Source organism: Athene noctua, chromosome 14 (genome assembly GCF_965140245.1).
Source record: "Athene noctua chromosome 14, bAthNoc1.hap1.1, whole genome shotgun sequence".
Lineage (NCBI taxonomy): Eukaryota > Metazoa > Chordata > Aves > Strigiformes > Strigidae > Athene > Athene noctua.
In genome coordinates, this window is record NC_134050.1 from 11213415 (window position 1) to 11232743 (window position 19329).

Here is a 19329-nt window from a genome sequence, read left to right on the forward strand (position 1 = left end):
TGCAGCAGGAAATGTGCAATGGGAGCTTGCAGTGGGTCTGCTGAAGGGCAGGGTGAAGCAGCAACAAGCCATCCTTTCTTTGATGCTGCAGGTTTAAGGGCAGAGTCAGGTTTACCATTTCTCATGGTTCTTATTGCTTTATTTTCTCACATAGGGTGAGAGTGTGTTTTTGCTATGTACATGGCTGTGTACAGGCAGAGTGCTTGAACAGTGTAGCTTAGAGCTGTGGTTTGGGTTTAAAAAAACCCAAACCAACAACCAACCAAACAAAAAAAAATCCACCAAAACTAAAGCCCCTGGCAGGAGTATGGTGTGTGTCTCTGTAATGTCACCTCCCTCTCTCAGAATAAAATGTCTGCGACGTCTGTCCCAGCAAGATCTGTGGGGTCAGGACAAGCGTGGCTTGCAAATGTGATGCTTGGCTCAGATGCCATCTGCGGAGGTCATGGTGTAGAAGGTGGCCGTTTAGCCTTTTTCTGGGTTCGTGCTGGTGGGGAGTGTATGCGGGTTGGCTGTGGGGCTCTGAAATGCTGTGTCATCTGTGTAGGGAGTGTGGCTGGGCTGTGGCAGGGCAGCTTTTGGAGAGGACACAGGCACCTGCATTGCAAGCTGGGACTTTGCCCCATCTCTGTGCAGTCAGTGGCCCACTGGGGTGCCCAGGGCCTGCATCCCCCAGCCATTCCCTTTGCAGACACAAGGCAAAGCCAGTTTTGCTGGGCTACAGGAGCTCATCTTCTTCCCACACCTTGCCTTGGTGCCAGATGTAACCCAACCTCTGAACCCAGGCTAGGAGAGAGGTGACACATCTCAGTGGCACAGGGAGTGAAGGGAATGGTCCTGCAAGGCTGGCTGTGGTCTGGGGGGGGATTCTTGAGGTTTTGGTCATTGCCAGCACCAGCTGGACAGGCGATGAGAGCACTGGGTCTCAGTGTAACTGCAGGACTGACGCAGCCGTGGAGCGGAGGCTTTGCTGGCAAACCTCCCCCTGTGGCAGCGATTTGAAGCTGCTGCTGCTGTTAAAATACTTTCAGCATCTGACGCTCTCCATGTCAAGATTCAAAGGGCTTGTTGGAGAGGGAGATGTTTAATCCAGGGCCGGGGGGAGGGATGTGGGGAGTAGCAAACAACAGATTGGGAAAAGGATTCATAAATATCTCATCAGCGTGAAGTGGGTCAACAGTGTTTGCTGTAACTTGGTACTGCTGTCTCCAGGGCTTGGCTTTGGGAGGGCTGGGAAGCAGAGCAGACTCCCTGCACAGCCTGGTCCTGGTGCACTGAGGCTGTTTGAAAGCATCTATGACAAGAGGCTTCCGCTAGCGTTGTGCTTGCGTTGTGTTTTATCACATTTGCTGTGCATTGCGTCAGGAGTGGGGGGCCAAAATAGACCGTAAGGGAGCTAAAATCCTCCTTGGGGAGCTGCCTACAGCAGCTGAACGAAGACAAGCTCCTTATGTAAAGCTGGTTTAATATTTATGGTAATACTGAGAGGAACTGCATTACCTCATCTGTCTTCACAGTACTTGGAGATGGGGGAAAAGGCTTAGTCACACTACTCTGCCATCACTTATCTTAGGTGCTTGCCTGGCATCTCACTGCCTTTAATGTGTTCATTCCCCCAGCAGCTCAGAAAGGGGGAGATGTGCTGTTTGTCCCCACTGGAAATGGGCTGTTGAGGCACTGGGAAACAAAATATGTTGTTCAGTTGCAGGAGGCAGCTGGGATGGGGAAGGGGACTGAACACAAATCCTTCCAGCCCTGATGGATTATTCTCCATACAGCAGAGGAAATGGGCACAGACCAAAGGACAGCGTCTGGTCCTCCAAGCTGCATTATGTAAGGATGAGATAAGAAGGTCAGGACCCCAAGCACTGACCCCCTTGGAGCCATCAGCAGCTCCCCACTTCAGTGGGGGGAAAAAAGTTAGGGTTTGCCTATCTTTGATCTTTCTTCACTAATGCCACATGCACTCTGTGGACTTCCTGATCCAGCATGAATAGCTTGACCAGCTGTAATGACCGCTGCTGGCGATGGGCAGAGCCCTGTGGGAGGATCTCCCTCCACCATACCACAGAAACAGTTCAGCCACCTTTGATGGTACAGTCGGTACTTCTTTATGGAGAGCAAAGGTCTATTTTTGTGCACAAGTTAATGAGCAAGGTGGAAAATGAGGCTGCAAGAGCTCAGCCTCCCACAAATCAGTCACTGTTTATTCCTTCTCTGTATTGCAACTGCTGCACCAGCTGGCTGGTTTGGATGAGCTGTTGCAGTGGAAGAGGTGAATGGGATCCTCAATGTCTCTGGCAAGGTACTTCCAAACGGGAGGGGGATGTTCAGTCTAAATTGTTGGGTCTGAGTCAGGGCAGGCACTTGGAGTTCAGCCTGGAGCAGGGACAGAGCTGCAGGAGTAACTGGAAAAATGGAAAAGCACATCTCAGGAGCACAAACTGGTGAAACTGGGCTTCTGTGGCCAAACGAAAGGAACAGCTTGAGTGAACAGGTACTGAAATGAAGCCGAGCTACATAAATGAAAAGACATGACTGACAATTCTTGTTGGGTTTCCAGAAGCAGTGGGATGCCCCAGTGACTGATATGAACTCTCTGGCAGGCAAATGTCTTCAAAGGACAGTGAAGGTGCTACATTTGAGTCAGTCAGGTTTTTAAGGTGAATCCTATGGGGGGAAATGTAGGGCTAGCCTGGCTCTAAGTCAGCAAGTTGATTCTAATTTCTACCCTAAAATAACTCCAAAGAGTGATTCCAGCTCTGCCTTCAGCTAGCAGCTGTGGAGGGACAGCTGGGGGGTTTTTTAGGGGGATTTTGATGGTTTCTTACATGATGTTCAGTTGAGCTAGCCAGGACTTGCACTTCCTCCTGCAGTCTGTTCACTTCACTCCGTGCTCACGGTCCCACCTTTCCTTAACTCTCAAGTCTGTCTGGTGCATGAGGAGATTTGCTAATCTTTGGGAGAAGAAAGGGAGGTGAAAGTGATCTAAAGCCTCAGGATTTTAGGAGGGACACCCTAAACCCTACGCTATGGCTCTCTGAAATAATCCCTTCTTCAGGGCAATGTGCTTGACTGCAGCCTCTTTCTTCTTTTGCCACAAAACGACAGGTGGCAAGGAACTGGTATTGCCCTGTGGCCAGTAACCTCAGAGAAGCCTTAATCTTTCAGAACAGGCTACCTTTCACTTGGCATTTTCCTCAGCACATCATGAACTCGCATTAGCCATGTGCTCCAGCTGATTTTCCTCTGACTGCTTTGGTCAAGACCTCTTTGGGGATGGTAATACTCCATATGATCATTCTGTCTTCCATCTGAGGGTCTCACACTGGTGAGTTCAGCCCCCTGGATCATATTGATTTACACTGAAGGAGAGAGTTTCACATGCAAAGGTCACGTAGGAAGCCTGTGGCAGCACTTGATCTCCCCCAGTAGCACCCCTGATTTCTAACAGCCTTGTCTCAGTCACTTCAGCTCATTGCTGCCTTATCTTTTGTAGTTGGAACGCTACTTCTTTGTCGTTGTTTCTTTTTCCCTTTTTGGGAAGTTCTGTGTTTTCAGGTGCCTCTTTGAAGTGGCCAAATTCTAATTTTCCTGTTTATGTGCACAGACTGCCCCAGGAACAAAATCTGCGGACTTCAGTCTAAAATTACCTGCTCTTCACCTACCAGCTGGTGCCAGTGCCTGATGGTAATTCAATCCTGTGAGCCAGTTTTGGCAGGTGCAAATTGCACTCACCAAAAGGGAAGCTGTCTGAGGGCCATTTTCTGTCCCTTAGAAAGCTAGTTTGGTCTTAAATGACCAAATGCAAGCCTGCCAGCTGAGACTTACAGAACCTGCTGAAGGGACCTGAAATTAATTGGTATTCAGTGTATGTTCTTCTTCCATGACTCTGAAAACCTTTCACTGTGTTGGTGTAAGAGCAATTGACTGAAGAATATGATGAGGACTGTGGGTGTGGTGTTCTCAGGTTCAGAGCCCTCTCCTAGCTTCAGGAAGGAGGGGCCGGGTCCTGAGAGGCACAAGCTGTCTCCTCTAGCACTGCTGAGTGCTTTCAACTCTTGCTGACTTCCAGCTATGTCATTCCAAAGGGAATTGGGAGCAGGCCTGGTGGCAGCCCTTGTCTCCTTGCAGATGACCTCTGTCCCCAGCCTCTGGGAGTTAGACTGCTACAGTGCCTGGCTCAAGCAATGCAGAGTTGCGGGATGGTCTCTGCTGTGGTTCAGCTGCTTCAGACTAACAGGGTTTGGGGCTGACAGTGGAGATGAGGCAGGAAGACGCATTAATATTTGCCTAGTAATAGGGATCCAGTTAAGTCTTTGCCCAAAAGCCAACACAGGCCATGCTACTGAAGAGAATGGGGCTTTAGTACTTACAACTCTCCTCTTCACCCCAAAAAGGCAAACCTTCACACCTTTTTTCCAGACAGGTGGGAATGACAAAAGTGAAGGGGAGATTAAGTAGGTGTTACGGAAGAAGATTTGAGGCTATATAAGGTCTTTTCTGCCATCTCTGGCTCTTTCAGCACAGTATTGCTACACGTCAGACACAGTCAGCAGCTGAGACTGATGCTTTCAACTGGAGGACACCTGGAGTGTGTGGATGGACCTTTGTTGCCAGTATCAATTCAGATACATAACCCCACTGTGTTGGCTGAATTCTTTCTTGGTGACAAGTGTGTCAGTGAGGCAGTTGAGGACCCAATGGAAAGGGGCTGCTTTTTGTGGAGCAGGGGAAAAACCCAACACGAGCCACATGCTCAGCACTGCTATGACCCTACACACATCTGTGGGGTGCAGCTTCCCACCGCACCCCAGACCCCATGCTCTGTAGCAGCTGCTCAGCCTTACAAAGTTGCCGCCTTTTCCTTCTGACTTGAAACAACGAGGAGAAGGTTATAGGTCTCGGGGATGGGGCTGGTCTCTGCAGAGGGAAGAGGACCTTCTAATGGTGCTGTGTTACAACAAAGCTAGCAATGAGTCATCTGCTTTGCTCAGTGCAGGATTGATGCAGCTTTCATCTGCGCACACAGGAGACAGATGAATGGATGTATTTGCTAATTTGCTGGGGGTTGAGGCAGAAAAGGTGCCCTTCAGGGAGCTGAGGAAGGATGTTCCTTATGTCGGCCCTGTTGCTTTGGCTGGGGCCAGCTTGTTGCACGGGTGAGTCTGACTGCACTGACCTTGAGAGCTGCAACAAGCAGAGGCATCCCAGGAGGGCTGTGGTGTTTGTGTGCGGCTTCCTGCAGCAGCAGGAATTTGGAGGGCTTTTCTTTTCCTTTCTTTCCTTGATCACTGGTTTAATCATCTCTGCTGCCTCTTTCCAGACTGGGGCAGAGCTGGTTAGCTGCTGGCAAGTGAAAACCTCCCTGAAAAGGCATAGATTGTAAAACAAAGGAATAGCATGAAGGGGGGGGGAAGGGAGGGAATGAAGTCTCTCGCTCACAAAACCATATTCTCAAGTGCTGCTGTCTGTGTGGGAGGCAGAGAGGGAACTGGAAGGGGGAGGAGTGGATAGACAGGCAAAGACAGCAACTGAGATGGAGAGAGAAGGAAGGAATAAATAGATGTGAGGAGCTATAAAGAAGAAAGCAAAGGTGAAGAAACAGGTCATTAGGGAAAAACGTTGTGTGATGGAATGAGGGAAGAGAAGGAGGCTGGGGAAAAACCCCTCACACTTGTATGTGAAGGCTTAGTTTTGGAAAATGAGGAAAGCACCTTTCTTTTCAGTCTGTGGGACACAGAGGTGCTTAAAGATGAGCAACGTGTTCATGCCCTTGAAAGCAGAGGACTGGGAAGGGGAAGGAGAGCAAAAGGGAAGACAAGATGATACCCAAGGTAGGGAGTCTGCTTGGGAGGTATTTAATAACGTGCAGAAGAGGGTTAAGTACTATGATGGAAGCAGATGTGCTGCTAAGACTGCCCTGAGTCTGGAGGAGGGCAGCACCAATGGCTGCAAACCAGCATGGTGCTAGCCCAGTCAGTGGTTCTGGTAGCCGTACTGCAGCTGGTGGGGGCAGAAAGGGTGCTGGAGCTTCTCAGCTGCAGAGTTTGGCAGCATCAGCTCAACCAAGCCAAAGGGTCTGGAGGGATGCTGGGCAATGCTGTGGCTGGTCGCAGGGATGGAAAACGGCTGACAGAAAGCCCTTTCATGTGGATACTTCAAAACTGCTGATGCTGATTCTTGGCTTAATTTGGTTTCTACATCTTTTCAAACCTTTTCTAATCTGCATGAGGGGCTTGCATTGCTTCTAGTGGAAACTCACTTAGCAATCAAGAAGCTCTTTAATGAGCTGTTGGTAGCAGTGCAGGGCATGGCTGCAGGACAAGGCTCCATGGCACAGCACAGGCTCTGAGCAAAGCCAGCTTTCCTGCTTTCAGGAATCTGGAAACCATATCTGATCAATGAGGAGTGTAGATAAACTGTGAGGTACTTGGGCTGTGCAGAGTCCCCATTTCTCAGCAAAGAGACCAGTTTTCCCCATCTGTGAATTACCCCTACCATCTCTGCCTGCTGCATATAGTTTTTCTAGGGAAAGCAGCAGAAGTTTAATGTTTGGTTCATGTAGTATAACCACACAAATATTAGAGAGTGTGTGAGTAGTCCAGCTAATTGATATCAAAGCAACTAAACAGATAATTTAATATTTGACATGATTAATTTGACTCTCCCTGTTTTAACCTCTAAGCCCGCTTCAGTCTTGGGCTCTACTTGCTATTTCTTTGTGTTATTATTGTACCAGATGTAAAATGAGGATAGATTGCTCCCAAACCAGAAGAGCAGAGTTCTGTGAGTCCTGGATCTGTGTAGGTTTTCTACCGAGCAGAACAGTATGAATGCTTTTTGGAGGCAATAGGAAGGAAAAGGTGAGGTGGGTGGTATCTACAGAAATGTTACAAAATGAGTAAGGAGAGGAAAATATTCTTGCACTTGGCTAGGACCCTGTGTTTATCTAAACTCCCAAGCCACAGAGAAGGTCTTAAGCTTGGTGAGCATCTGGGATTGTGTTTGTGTGGTACAAGATGCCCAAATGTATGATGAATCTTCAGTGAAGAATGAGGGGAGAGTGGTGGTGGTTTGGGTTTCTAGAATGGTTTAATATCACAGACTCAGAAATGTAAGTATTGTTCAGCTGCAGTCAGAGACCATGCTTTTTTACACCCAAAGGCCTGTGTAGAGCTGCTAGGGAAATTTGATTGCTGACTTTTAAACAAGTGAAGGGCTGGTTTGGTTTTTTTTTAATTCCCTGGGAAGAGCTTGGAGTTAGATGGAATTGAAAATTTAAGGGAAGAGTAACAACTATCTTGCTTAATGCTGGCTATGAAACCCTGGGGGCAGATTATTTGCCTCTCATCTTTCAATGTTTTATTTCAAAACTGGCCAGCTTGGCTCATCTAACATCTTTTGGAGGCTCCATCTCAGCAAATACTACCCAGCTAAAATTCATCCTCTTCAAGGGAGGTGTGTCAGGTAGGTCTATGGAAAGCCTTCTGAGTGCCTGTCCCATTTCCATGCTACAGGAAGAGCTGAGGCCACTTTCCTAGGCTAACTGCCAACCTTTTAGATGGCCTTTTCAGTATGCGGCACGCTAGTGTCACAGTCACCATAACTGGTGCAGCATGAGAGCTACGGACTTCCATGATTTTGGTGCTGCAGTTTCCTTGGTCAACTCCAGCTGACCAGTATTGGAGAAGATAGTGGCCATCAAACAATGGCTTACAAGGGAGAACAGGAGTGGGGGGAGTTTCCATCTTAGACCAAGCTGTAAGATGTTGCCCAGCTTTGCTCTGGACCCAAACCTGGTATTTCTGTGTGTAGGTTTCCTCCAGGCCAGCATTTCTGCCTAGATGGAGATTAAAACACCACCTTTGTTAGCCTGTTGCCCAGAAGAGTTGGCAGCAGAGACCATTGTTGCAACCCTGGGACCTTCTTCCTGTCTGTCATTAGAGTGATCTGCACTCTGGGCTGCTTTGGAAGAAACATCTATCTGTAGAGGTTTTTGAGGAGTCTCTTTATTTTGAAATCCAGACAGCTAATAAGCTCATATTTCACTTAGCAGGCAGAAAGCTCTCAGCAGGCTCCTGGCAGCGCTGAAGGTCAGCAGGGAGGTAATGAAGCAGGCGACGCAGATCTAACTGCTGCCTCTTGTTTACTCGTTATTTCCGAAGCTCAGAGTTGACATGGTGCTGCACCACCGGAGGCCTGATGGCAAGCTGCCCAGCGGCCGTCTCCTCTCCTCCTGTTGTGCAGAGGTGTAGCCATGGGAGCTCTATCTCACAGCTCACCCTGCCTAGTGAGACTTGTTGGGGTGATGTTTTTGTTGTGTTTTTATAACCCTTTGAAGCCCACTCTGTCCATTTGCTGAATTCTCTGGATGCAGCCATGCTGTTCACTGCTTTCATCAGTTCCCTGGGGAAAATGGCTCTAGCTAATCACCTGCAGTACATCTCCCATCCTGCTCAGCTCTGTAGGTGAGCCCAGCTATCCACTGCAAGGAGGAGATGGGAGTGAAATCTTTCGGCTGCTTTCCAGTAAATTCATGCTGCTGCACTGGGGTCCTTACACTGGTTTGCACCAGCTGAGGATCTGGCGCTTGCTTTATTCGGCTGTGGCTCCACCAGAAATGCTGACAGCAATAATCCTTGTAGATCTGATACCTGTGATAACTGAGGAACTAATCCTGCTTTTTTTTTTTTTTTCTCTACTACCCATCTGGATGGAGAGTATCACACAAGATCACATATTAACCACTTCCTAAACTTGGGATAATGCTGCAAAAAGAAGGGTAGAGGGTGAGATTCAAGCAGGGAGGAGCTATTGATCTGCTTTTCCATCAAACAAAATGTTTTCTCCTTACTCAGGAGGAAGGGAGCTGTGGTGAGCAAAAGAAAAGTAAGATTTATTTGGTTGGACATGAGTATATCTTGCCACTGACAAATTAGCATCATGTACATGGTCAGGATGGACTTGATTACACAGAGCCTAGTTGTGGCACCCACAGGTGATAGTCAGTCTGACTTGTTTGATATTCTTGCAGGTACAGGCATTGTAGTAGATGCTTTGAATATAGCTCAAAGTTACTAAAGAAAGAGCCAACAGTTTCCAGTTTTGTCTTCTGTCCTCCTCTGTTGCCTCCAGGTAGAGTGGCATTGGCTTGCTCTGTTCTTTCCCTCACCTCTCGTTGTTCTGCTTCCTCTTCCAGGTGCTGTATCATGTCCAGATAGGACACTGCCAGTGTGAGAATCATCCCAAGACAACTTCTCCAAGGCCTTGAGCTCAGGTGGTTCCTCTTTCTCCAGCAGTCGGGCAAAGAAGAGCTGGGATAGCCCCGCGCACGTGGTGTCCAGTCACTACCCACAGCGCTCGTAGGGATGGATTCCAAAGGCAATGTCCGAAGTGGAAACAAACCTGACGTCAAGGCCCCCAGCTCTGGAAAGCCAGAAAAGCCCAACCCTGGGCCTGCCACAAATGCAGACAAGAAGGAGATCCCCAAAGAGCAGCCTGCTCCTGCCACTGCCACCTCTGTCACCAAGAAGGCCGGTGGTGATGCTGCCATCGTGAACAACCACAGCAACCTGAAACCCAGCCCTGCCACCACGGAGACACAAGAGGCCACCGGCCAGTCCCCTGACTCTGACCACAAGGGAAACAGCTCTGAGGAGTCACCAGGCAGCATCTTCGACAACATGAAGCCCTTGATCATTGTCGGAGGAGTGGCGGTGGCTGCGCTCGCTGTGATTGTGGGAGTGGCATTCCTAGCCCGGAAAAAATGAAGACCAAGACGGGGTGGGGATCAGAAACCCAGCCCATCTGTACAGCTCCTTTTGAGACAAATGCATGCAGAAAAATTCTATACATATCTATATATATAGAGAGTGAGCTAGATAGGTCAACAACAAACACCAACTGCAACTTCAAGAGTCTTGTTCAAGACAACTGTGCCAGTTTGACCCAGTGTGGGTAACTCCATGCACTCAGTGTGTTCTTTCATGTAATATATCTTGGCTTATACCACTGTGTATAGATTACAGCTTCTCCTGATTGGTGTAAATGACGGTGTCCCCTCCCCTCCCCTGCTGTACTCCCTGGGAGACACCCCCACCTCTCTTGCAGTCCCCTGTTTTCAAGTCCAAAGTGTTCTACGTCCCATCCAGAGTCCCCACTTTGTGTTTTGGTTTCTGTTTGGTTTGTTTTTAAGTTGTGTTGTGGTAAAGAAGATATAAGGGTAGGTGGGGCCTAGTGCCAATACCCAGTTTGCCTGTCACCATGTGTTGGGTTGGTGTTTATCCAGCACCTCCAGGGCAGGGGAAGCACTGGGCAATTGCAGACAAAAGGCAGCTCCTTGACCCAAACAGCAAAGTGTGTTCTCTAACAAGTGTCTTATGTACCTGCTGCTCATCAACCCACCTTTAAAAACCTAACTCAGAAGTGCCCCAGAGAAAACAGGCTGGCTGCAGCTGGGGCTGAGACTGCAGCATGGTAGAGCTGAGTAGGCAACTTGGGACATCACATCGGGTCACTTCTCTGGCTGAGCTGCCAGCGGGGGAGTGAGCAGAGGAGCCGTACCGCGACCAACGACGCAGTCAGCAGCAAGTGGAGGTACCTGGCGAAGCCCCGTGCTGACCTCACGCAGGTGGCTGCTGCTGTCTGCTTGGTTTCTTGCAGGCTGGCAGGTAGCCTTTAGGATCCCATGGCTCGCCAAGGTCATACAGGCAGCGTTTGGGGGTAGAGAGACTTTGTTTTGGATCTAGTATTTCCTAAAGTTAGGCTGGGCTTTGCAGGATGCTATGGCCTCAGCCCAGGCTCCCTCAAGGTCAGCTGGACTCTTTCTGTTCATTCCTTTAGGCTTTGAATCAGGCCTTTCACCTGATTTTATTTTTTTTTTTTTTCCCCCCCACTGAAGGCTATGGTCTCTTGGTACATGAGAAGGTAGAAAAAAAAGACATGAGCTGGTTTTAGGGGCAGAGAGGACCTGTGACCCCATGTGTGAATAACACTGACCTGCTTTATACCAGGGATACCCTGTTCAAGGGCACTGGAGGTCTGTCTGTCCTGGGGGGATTTCTTACCTCCCTCCTATGACAGTAAGAGGGTCTGTGAATCCTCCATACTTTGAAAATGGAAACAAATTCCCATCCCTCAGGAACAGCCTGGTTTCATTGGTGAGTACCTTGGCTCTAAAGCCAGACCTTGTGAGGGGGAAAGGGAAGACAGGCGACAAGAGAGGGTGTTTAGTGCATTGGCTGATGCCTTTCCCCTAACACCATGAGGTGGGGGGATCTTATTCTGAAAGCTGCCATTAGACTACTCTGAGCTGCTGTGCTACTGCAAAAAGTCTTACAAAAAAGACCTTACATTTTGTTTTTAAATTAGATCAGAGATTAGATGAGCTCAGAACCACAGAGTCTCCGGAGCTCAGCAGCAGTTTCAGCCAATGGGGGCAGGGTTTTGGAGCAATGGTTAGCAAGGGGTTGTGACAAAGTGGAGGGAGTTCAGTAAGAAGCCTTAGTCATACATCTCTAACTGAGCCTGGGTGTATAAATTCAGTTAGTATGGGGCCAGAGAAAGGTGTACGTTCCTGCCTTTGAGGTAATCTGCTTCGGGCAAGGTTACTGAATAGGATGGTGGGTGTGTATAACCTGAGCTGGCAATTCTTCTCTTAGCTCATGTCTGTCTTATTTACCTCCAAGTTTGGTTGGCTGAGTGCATATGGTTTCCCCAAACAAAAGGTTTTTTGATGCAGCCTGGCCATTCTTATGCTGAGCTTTTTCATTCTCTTTTTTTCCCCCAAGGCTCATAAAATATTCCCAAAGGTGCACAGCCTCTGGGAGTATCAGATGCTGTCTTCTGATGAACAACAGGCTGCAGTTTAATGTCTACCTCTACTTTCACCAGTACAGAGACAGGGGGTTGCGTTCACAGTGTTTTTTGGAACGAGTGCTACAGCCCTGGGTGAAATCCTGGTTCCTTAAAGCACTCTCTGCATGTGTTGTGCACGTGTCTCCTAGCAGCTGCGTGTTACTCAGACCAGAGAATTTACTCAGTTTGAAGCAGAAGGGTCTGTGGTGGGGTGTTTTTGTAATGCCATTTTTGTCTAGAGAACTGATTTCCCCTCATCCTGTTTTGCAGATGTTCAGAGGTTATTTTGGGGTGGGGGAGAAGGGAGGGCAAACAATAGCAAATAGATAGGAAAGTATTTGGAAAGCAGAGATCTGAGAGAACCTAGCTCAGAAGCAGTTCCAGCACGGCTCCCTTGCAGTGTCTGCAATGAGACTTTGCCAGAGGACGTGGTGAGTCTGTGGCATCTACACTAGAGTCTGGGAGTGCTGCAGAGCCTCCAGACCCTGCCTATGCTCTGGGCATGTTCTCTTGCCATCTTGGGGAGAGACTCTATAGCATATCTGCTCCCCCTGCCCCTGCTTTCACCCTGAACTGTTCATTCTGGTTCCCCACAAGAGAAATGGGTGCCCAAGCCAAACTGCAGTGCAGTCCTGCCAGGGACCTGATCTCCGAGACTGGGAGGCCTGTGCCCACTGGGTACAGAGTAATGTATCCAAACTGCCGGGGTTGGGATGTGGGGATGGCTGTTCCTGAGCTCCTCTTCCCTTGGATCTCTGAAGCACAAAGTTCTTGGCTGTAGGGAAATTTTGCATACGTTGCTCTTGAGGAAGGGAAATCGGTCACTCCTGCTCCAATTCATGTTTAGTCAAAGTAGGGTGGTGATTTTCAGACAGTGACTTCTGTTTTCAAGTGGGAGGCCTGTCTTCAAGAGATGCTTCTACCTGTCCTGTCTGTTCCCTCCCTCTCAGCCCCGGCATGTGATTACATTTTTAGCAGTGCGTGACAACATTACAGATATATCTATTCTGCCTTGACCAGCATAGATAGAGGGAGGAAAAAACCACCTGCCTCATTTGAGTCTCCTATTTTACTTCCTAAAGTGTTTTTATTTCCTTGACAACAGTTTTTATTTCCTTTGGCAACTGAAGAGGGGGAAAACAGTTCTCAGCTGACATGGGCCTTAACCATTTCTGTCCACCTCCAACCCCCCCTGTCCTTAGAGCTCTCAGATGCAAGGCCACTAATTTCATCCAGAAACACACCACAGAGATGGTGATGGGATGGGACTGCAGGTCATCAGCTGGGTATGTAACCACATGCGAACCCTCCCTGAGCAGGGAACATGGTACATCCTGTACCTAAGGGATTTTCCACTTCCTGTGATCACTTAACCATTGCTGTCTGCTGTCCAGATTCACTACCTGAACCCACATTTTTGGCAGTTTGGTTTGGAAAACACCTGTGTGCGTGTGTATACACCAACCTGCCTTGAAGAATGTTCTGCATATGTATGTATACATGCATATATGTTTATATTACTGCAGTCTGGGGAGGAAAAAACAAGCCAACCTTGAGATGACTCTTCATTTGTTCCCCTGCATTCACACAAAGTGTCCGTGATGTCTTTTTTTGTGCCATTTGCATCATGCCATGCAGCACCTGAATTCCTTTTCGGTCCTGGTTTCTTCTCAGTGCAAAGAATGTATGGCTAGTGAACTGCTGAATGTTCGATGTGTCCATTTGTGCTAGAAGCTCAAAATTACTGTTCCCCTCCCTGGATAGTCATGTGGGCTACTCGCTTTAAAATAAGGCACTTTTAGACTATACTGAACTATACCAGACTGTGTTGTGGCGCTTTTTGAGGTGTGGGTCTAGTGTTGATTTGAGTCAGGTAGCTCAAGCGTAGATGATACACACACTCCTACGCATGCAGCTGGGGCAATGCACTTCAGTCCCGACTTGCAAATGACATCCTTTTAGCAAACACCTCCTGTTCTGCCTTAATGTGCCAGGCTGTGCAGTGGTTTCATTTTGAGAAAACAAATGTCCAGCGAGAACTAGGCTGAGAAGAGCAAATTCACCTCTCTCAGAATCGAAGCGAGATTGAAACCAAATTTGTCGAAGCAGAAGGCTTTAAATGACTGAACTCGCTGTGCTAAATAAATAGTTGTCTTTTCTCGTACTGAGCACATGCCGTTATTTGCTTGATGTTATTCTTTGTGTGGTGTTTGTGATATGAAGTCCTTCTAGTGATATCTCCGTGGGGAGAATGAACTAACGCTTAAAACTAATCAGATTCTGTGCTTGGGATTTGAAGAGATCTAGATTGCTAGTTTACTCTTTTGATAAGGTCTATAAACTATAAATTTGCAAAACTGACTTCAGACATTGTAGCTTATCACTAAAACTATAGGTTTGATGACTACACCTGATCTCAATCTATTTTAAAGGAGCCATAAGTTTTAGTCAAATATAAAAATATCATTATGGTCTCTTGTACAACTTAGTAGAAGATTTTTGATGCTTCTAGCTTTAAGAAAGATGAAACAGATTACACTTCTGCTTCCTCTTTCTACCGATTTAACATGCTATGGACAAGTCCCATTATTCCTAACAGTTCTGCAGTAGGATGCAAACAAATCTGGAAGCCAAAGGATAATGCAGCAGCATTTTCAGGAGGGTAAGAATGTGTTCCTCCAGGTGCTGTTCCCCTCTCGGGCTCACACTTAAAACACTGAACAGTCGCTTGCCCTGAAGCACTTCTTAGTTCCCTTAGGTTGAGTGATAAATTAAAAATGGGTTTATGTCTCTGCTGAATCAAAGTTTAGGGGTTGGTCCATAGACTACTGAAAACAAGCGGTGTTTTCCCATTGGCTTCACCATGCTCTGCTCAGGCATTTGAGATCTCTTTGGCACCAGGGATATGATTGCAGGTCATCGTAAAATGTAAAATCATCTCAAGGGCATGGGTTTTTAAAATGGACAAAAACATTCCTTAGTCCTTCTGCTGAGTATAGGGAGAGTCTTCTCTGGTATTAGCCGAGGCAGCCATGCTCACAACCACGCTTATACTTACTTTAGTATCTGTGTATAAACAACAACAGTGTAACTAAAGAAACCTAGAGTTGGTGAGAGATGATTTCTAAAAATTTCCCTTCCTTTCCTGGAAATGACACTGGCATTTAGAAATCAGCATCCTTCTAACTATTCTTAGAATTGCTTCAAAATAACAGTCCTGAAGATTTGAGAAAAAAAATTATTCTTCAAGAAACAAACCAAAAAAGGCAATGAAAAAATGTATTTGAAAGGTGAAATTCTTGGAAATTCAATCAGCTCTACAGAAAGCTTCAAGATGGTGCTTCTGAGAGGGTATAAGAAACAGTACAGAGAAGTGCAGAGAAAAAAGCACGACATCATTATCTTAGCAGTTTTGGTAAGGACACATTAACTTTTATACCATATCCACTTCTATTTTTTCCTAGGACAAAACCAAAAATGACCAACTCCGATGCCAAGCAAATTAACCTTCACTAACCGACTTTTCCAAATGCATTTTTTTCTGTCTCTGTTCAGTGTTAAAGGGTGAGTGAAGCAAGAAAAAGACCTGAAGTTTTCGACAACCAACTTTGTATGATTAAGGGAAATTGCAAGTTTATGATTTGGGCATTTTGAAAGGCTGTGTTCTCTTTTCACATGCTTTGCTATGAAAAGGACTGAAAAATCCAACCTACTTGCACTCTGATCCTCTTAGTCTGTGACTTAGTCACGCTGGAGCGGGGATGTTGGTTCCCTTCCCAAGCCATGTAGCATCTTACTGTGGTCTCGCTCCCTTTGCCACGGAGCTGGGAGAATTCTCCCAATCCAGGGAGAGCCATCTTCCGTAAGGGTAGGCAACAGCACTACATCATCTTTTCCATGAACTGACTACAGTTCTGTTGTACAGGTTGGGCACCTCCCTTCATGAAGAGAATTGGCTTTGATGTGGATAATAAAAATTCTGTATCAAAGTTAGTTAAAATCTCAGCACAGGAGGCTGGAATCTGGATATTTTCTGTTATTTACACCAGAGGTATTTGATTCTTGATGCTTTCGGGGAGAAATTGGCTGATGCTGGAGATCTGACCTGGGCTGCCTGTGCATTTTAGGTCCTGAGAGTGGCGCTCGATTGACAACTCCACCGCAGGAGGTGAAGAAGCCTGCGAAGCAATCTTCTGGGCCAAGGGCTGCGGTACCACCCCCCTACTTCAGGATTTGTGCTCTGCAGGTTGTGAAGAAGCCAGGAGAGGGCGATGCAGGCAGCGTCGGCCAAGCACTGTGGATTAAATACTGGTGCTCTTTTCAGCCCGCCATTAGGCCCTAAACGCTTCTCTTGCAGTGACTAGTTTTTGCCCATCGTTCTCTGTAAAACCTCTCCTGTCCTCATTCAGTTGGAGATTTGTTATTTCCTGAAGTTCATCTATTTAAAGTATTAATCATTGAAGGGAAGTTTTTTTTTTTTTAAGTGGCATTAAGGGCAAAGAGCACAGACTGAGGTGTTTTAGTGTCATGACAGATATGTGGCAAAAATGAGAGGGTACTTAATCCAGGTTCATCAAACTGAAGGTAGCTATACAGAAGATTGAGCTAGATTATCCTGAATTGAGCAGCCCAGATGATGACAGAAGGTGCTACTGAGGGTATTGCAGTGGAACTGAGACACCGGCTTGGAACACACCCCACTGGTGTGTTCCACACCCACTGCCATTTGGCTGGGCTTGGCTGGGTCTGTCCAACACCATTTTTCTATGTCTTTTATTGTATCTTGCAGTGGGTAGCTCAGATCATGTTACCTCGATTGACCGGCTCTGGGGAGTTTAATCTGTTGAGCAAAGTGGTTGTATGGTGACTTTTCCCTCTTTTTATAGCTCATCAGTCCAGTCCTGTGACCTGCTTTTCTTTCTAATGTCCAAATTTCCAGGCTGTCTGCTCATGCTAGATCTTCAACTGCTACAAGCTACATGGCTTCTTTGGTTTCTGGAGATCTGATTCATTGCTTGTCCTTTACTGCTGCTTTGGCTACTGGGCTGTATTCCCTTTCCTTTCCCTATTTTCTTCCCAGGCAGCTCTGCAGTTGTGGCCTCTCCACAGCCAGGCAGAAACTCTGCCCCAAGGCTGAGGCAGCTTTTGTGTAGCCCCACCCAAAAGATACAGGCAGTGTTCAGCCACGGAGCACCTCAGGGGAACATGGAGACACAGCAGGGAGCTTAGGAAGTTTTCATCTGCCCTGATCATTGAGGCTTGAGGGGCAGAGTCTGCAAGATGCTCTTGTCTGCTGCAGGAGCTCAGCAGGTGAGGGAACCACGGCTGGAAGGTCCTTCTCTTGTCCTTGCTCTTCCATGTCAGAAAGTCACTGCATGGCCACAAGCTCTGCTCAGGATTGGAGCCTGCCTTGCCAGCCAGGTGTGAGGTCTGACTGCTCAAGAGATGCTGCCACAGTGTCAGCATATGCTATGCTCGGCTGAAACTAGAGCTTCTGTAGTCCTCCAGACCACCAAAACCACAAGCAGAGAAGAGGTGCTCAAGAGCTGCCTCTCAGCTGAAGTCAGTGACCTGCATTTTTCTGCTGGCCCTGAAGGCTCAGCTCCTGTGCCAGGGGCGTGCTGCAGCTCACTCTCATCCTCCCTTAGCCGCAGGGCTAAGGACACAGAGGCCTGCAAGGATTTGTCTGTTGGAATGGACTGCTCAGGTGTTACTGTGTACAGCAATGCAAGACTGCTGGGCCTTGAAAATTCAACTCTCATTCCACTAACCATGCCAATAACCTGACACCCAAAGCCTGCAAGCCATGCGGCACATCATAGCCATTGGCTTTCCAGAGGTGTGGGCTCGGCTCTACCCTGTGTGCTAGTTCTGCTTGCTGCTTTGGACTGTGTGTGCTCTGATAGGAAGTATTTGGGGACTCAAGCTCTGTTCGTTGCTATGGTCTTCAAATTAAATAGATTTTTTTTTTTTCTTACTAAAAATCTAACAGGTTAAATGGGATTTAGACCATTGCACTTGCTCCTCTTTCTCTTTCAGTTGCTCCAAGCTTGAAATTCACAGACAATTCCATTATTTTTTCATTTCTCATAGCCACAGTGCAGCACTGGTTCTTCCTGTCTGTGCATGATGACGCTACAGTACCAAAACGCCCAGTGGAAAGAGAGGAATCTTTAATCATCTTTGCAACTTTAAAGACCTGCATTGTATCCCTGGTTTTGCCACAGCAGCTTCAAGCCGTCAAGTTTCTGGGGCAATTTGATAAGAACAAGGGTGCCATACAATTTTGTTATGTTAAAACCAAACAGACAAACAAAAAACCCAAACAAACCAACAAGAGAATAATTTGGCTTTACTAAGTTTTGAGCAGCCCTTCTTAAGCCTGGTGCCTGGTTAGGACCGTTTCAACTGAAATATTTAAAAGGTGCAATCTCAACTCCCCAGTGAAAACCAACTCTCTTCTAGTGGTAGGTGCAGGTTGTTTACAAATTTGTGGAGAAACTAAAATTGGAGAAAGGGAACTCGAAGGTCAGATTACAGGGGATTTTTTTTTTTCCCTTTGGTTTGCTTGGATTCTGTTACTTTTTCAGGGATTGATCCAAAGCCCTCAGAAGTCAGGTGGAAAGCTCAAACACGTAGTGGGAAACTGCTTTCTGCTGCCTTGGGAGCCCCAGGCATCTTTCCAGTGACCTTGGTGGGTTTTGAGGCAGCCCCTGAATGTGTTTTCCAAATGACAGTAATTTTCAGAGTGACACCTTGACTTCTTCCCTGTACAAACAGACCTGCTTGTTACTTACACATATTTACCTGTGTTCAACATACAGGTTTGGTTTTTTTGCTTTCAGAAACTATATGCTGCTAGACACATTTCCTGGAGGGAAATGGACACCTACCTACACACAAAGCTATACAGCTAATTTATACCTTGTTGAATTTATAATCTTGTCTATGCTTCTATGGACACTTTGTATGGGCTGCAGCTCAAATCCTAAAATAGTCAAGAATTTTTCCTTTCCCATATAGTATTCTATTTACTTTGACTTAAAAAAAAAGCGTATAAATGCAATAATGCAGGTAGACTAGAAATACTAGATTGAAAATTAAAGTAGTTTAGCTTGTCCCATTGTGACTGACAGTGTTGTACGACACCCAACGCTGTACCCTAACATTTTCCAGGCTTTCTACGTAGCTGAATCTAGTATTAGCTTTGAAAACCCATTGTATGAGTGGTGGGTGGATGGGTTGGAAACGTGTGCTCTCTACACACTGTATGTTACTCACATCAGAAGCTGTATGGCCACTCCATATGCTGTGAAACTGTAAATGATACCCAATACACCTGTAACTCTTACCAGGATTGTGAGAAATAAACTATATATAGAGATATATATACACCCATAGATATATTGTATAATTCCTCATGTGAACATCTTTGTGTATGTGGGGGTGTGAGTGAAAATGGCTGTTCTC

At 46.9% G+C, this 19329-nt stretch overlaps 1 protein-coding gene across 3 annotated transcripts in view; it reads left to right on the forward strand.

Moving 5' to 3' along the window:
- The window catches only part of CEND1 (cell cycle exit and neuronal differentiation 1), a 23612-nt gene extending 4339 nt beyond the window's left edge, over nt 1-19273 (forward strand). For all 3 annotated transcript variants that reach the window (XM_074918409.1, XM_074918408.1, XM_074918410.1), the window contains exon 2: nt 9203-19273. In XM_074918409.1, the coding sequence (XP_074774510.1) occupies nt 9372-9773 (402 nt within the window). In that variant the 5' untranslated portion in view covers nt 9203-9371 and the 3' untranslated portion in view covers nt 9774-19273. The remainder of the gene's footprint in view (nt 1-9202) is intronic.
- The last annotated feature ends 56 nt before the right edge of the window (nt 19274-19329 follow it).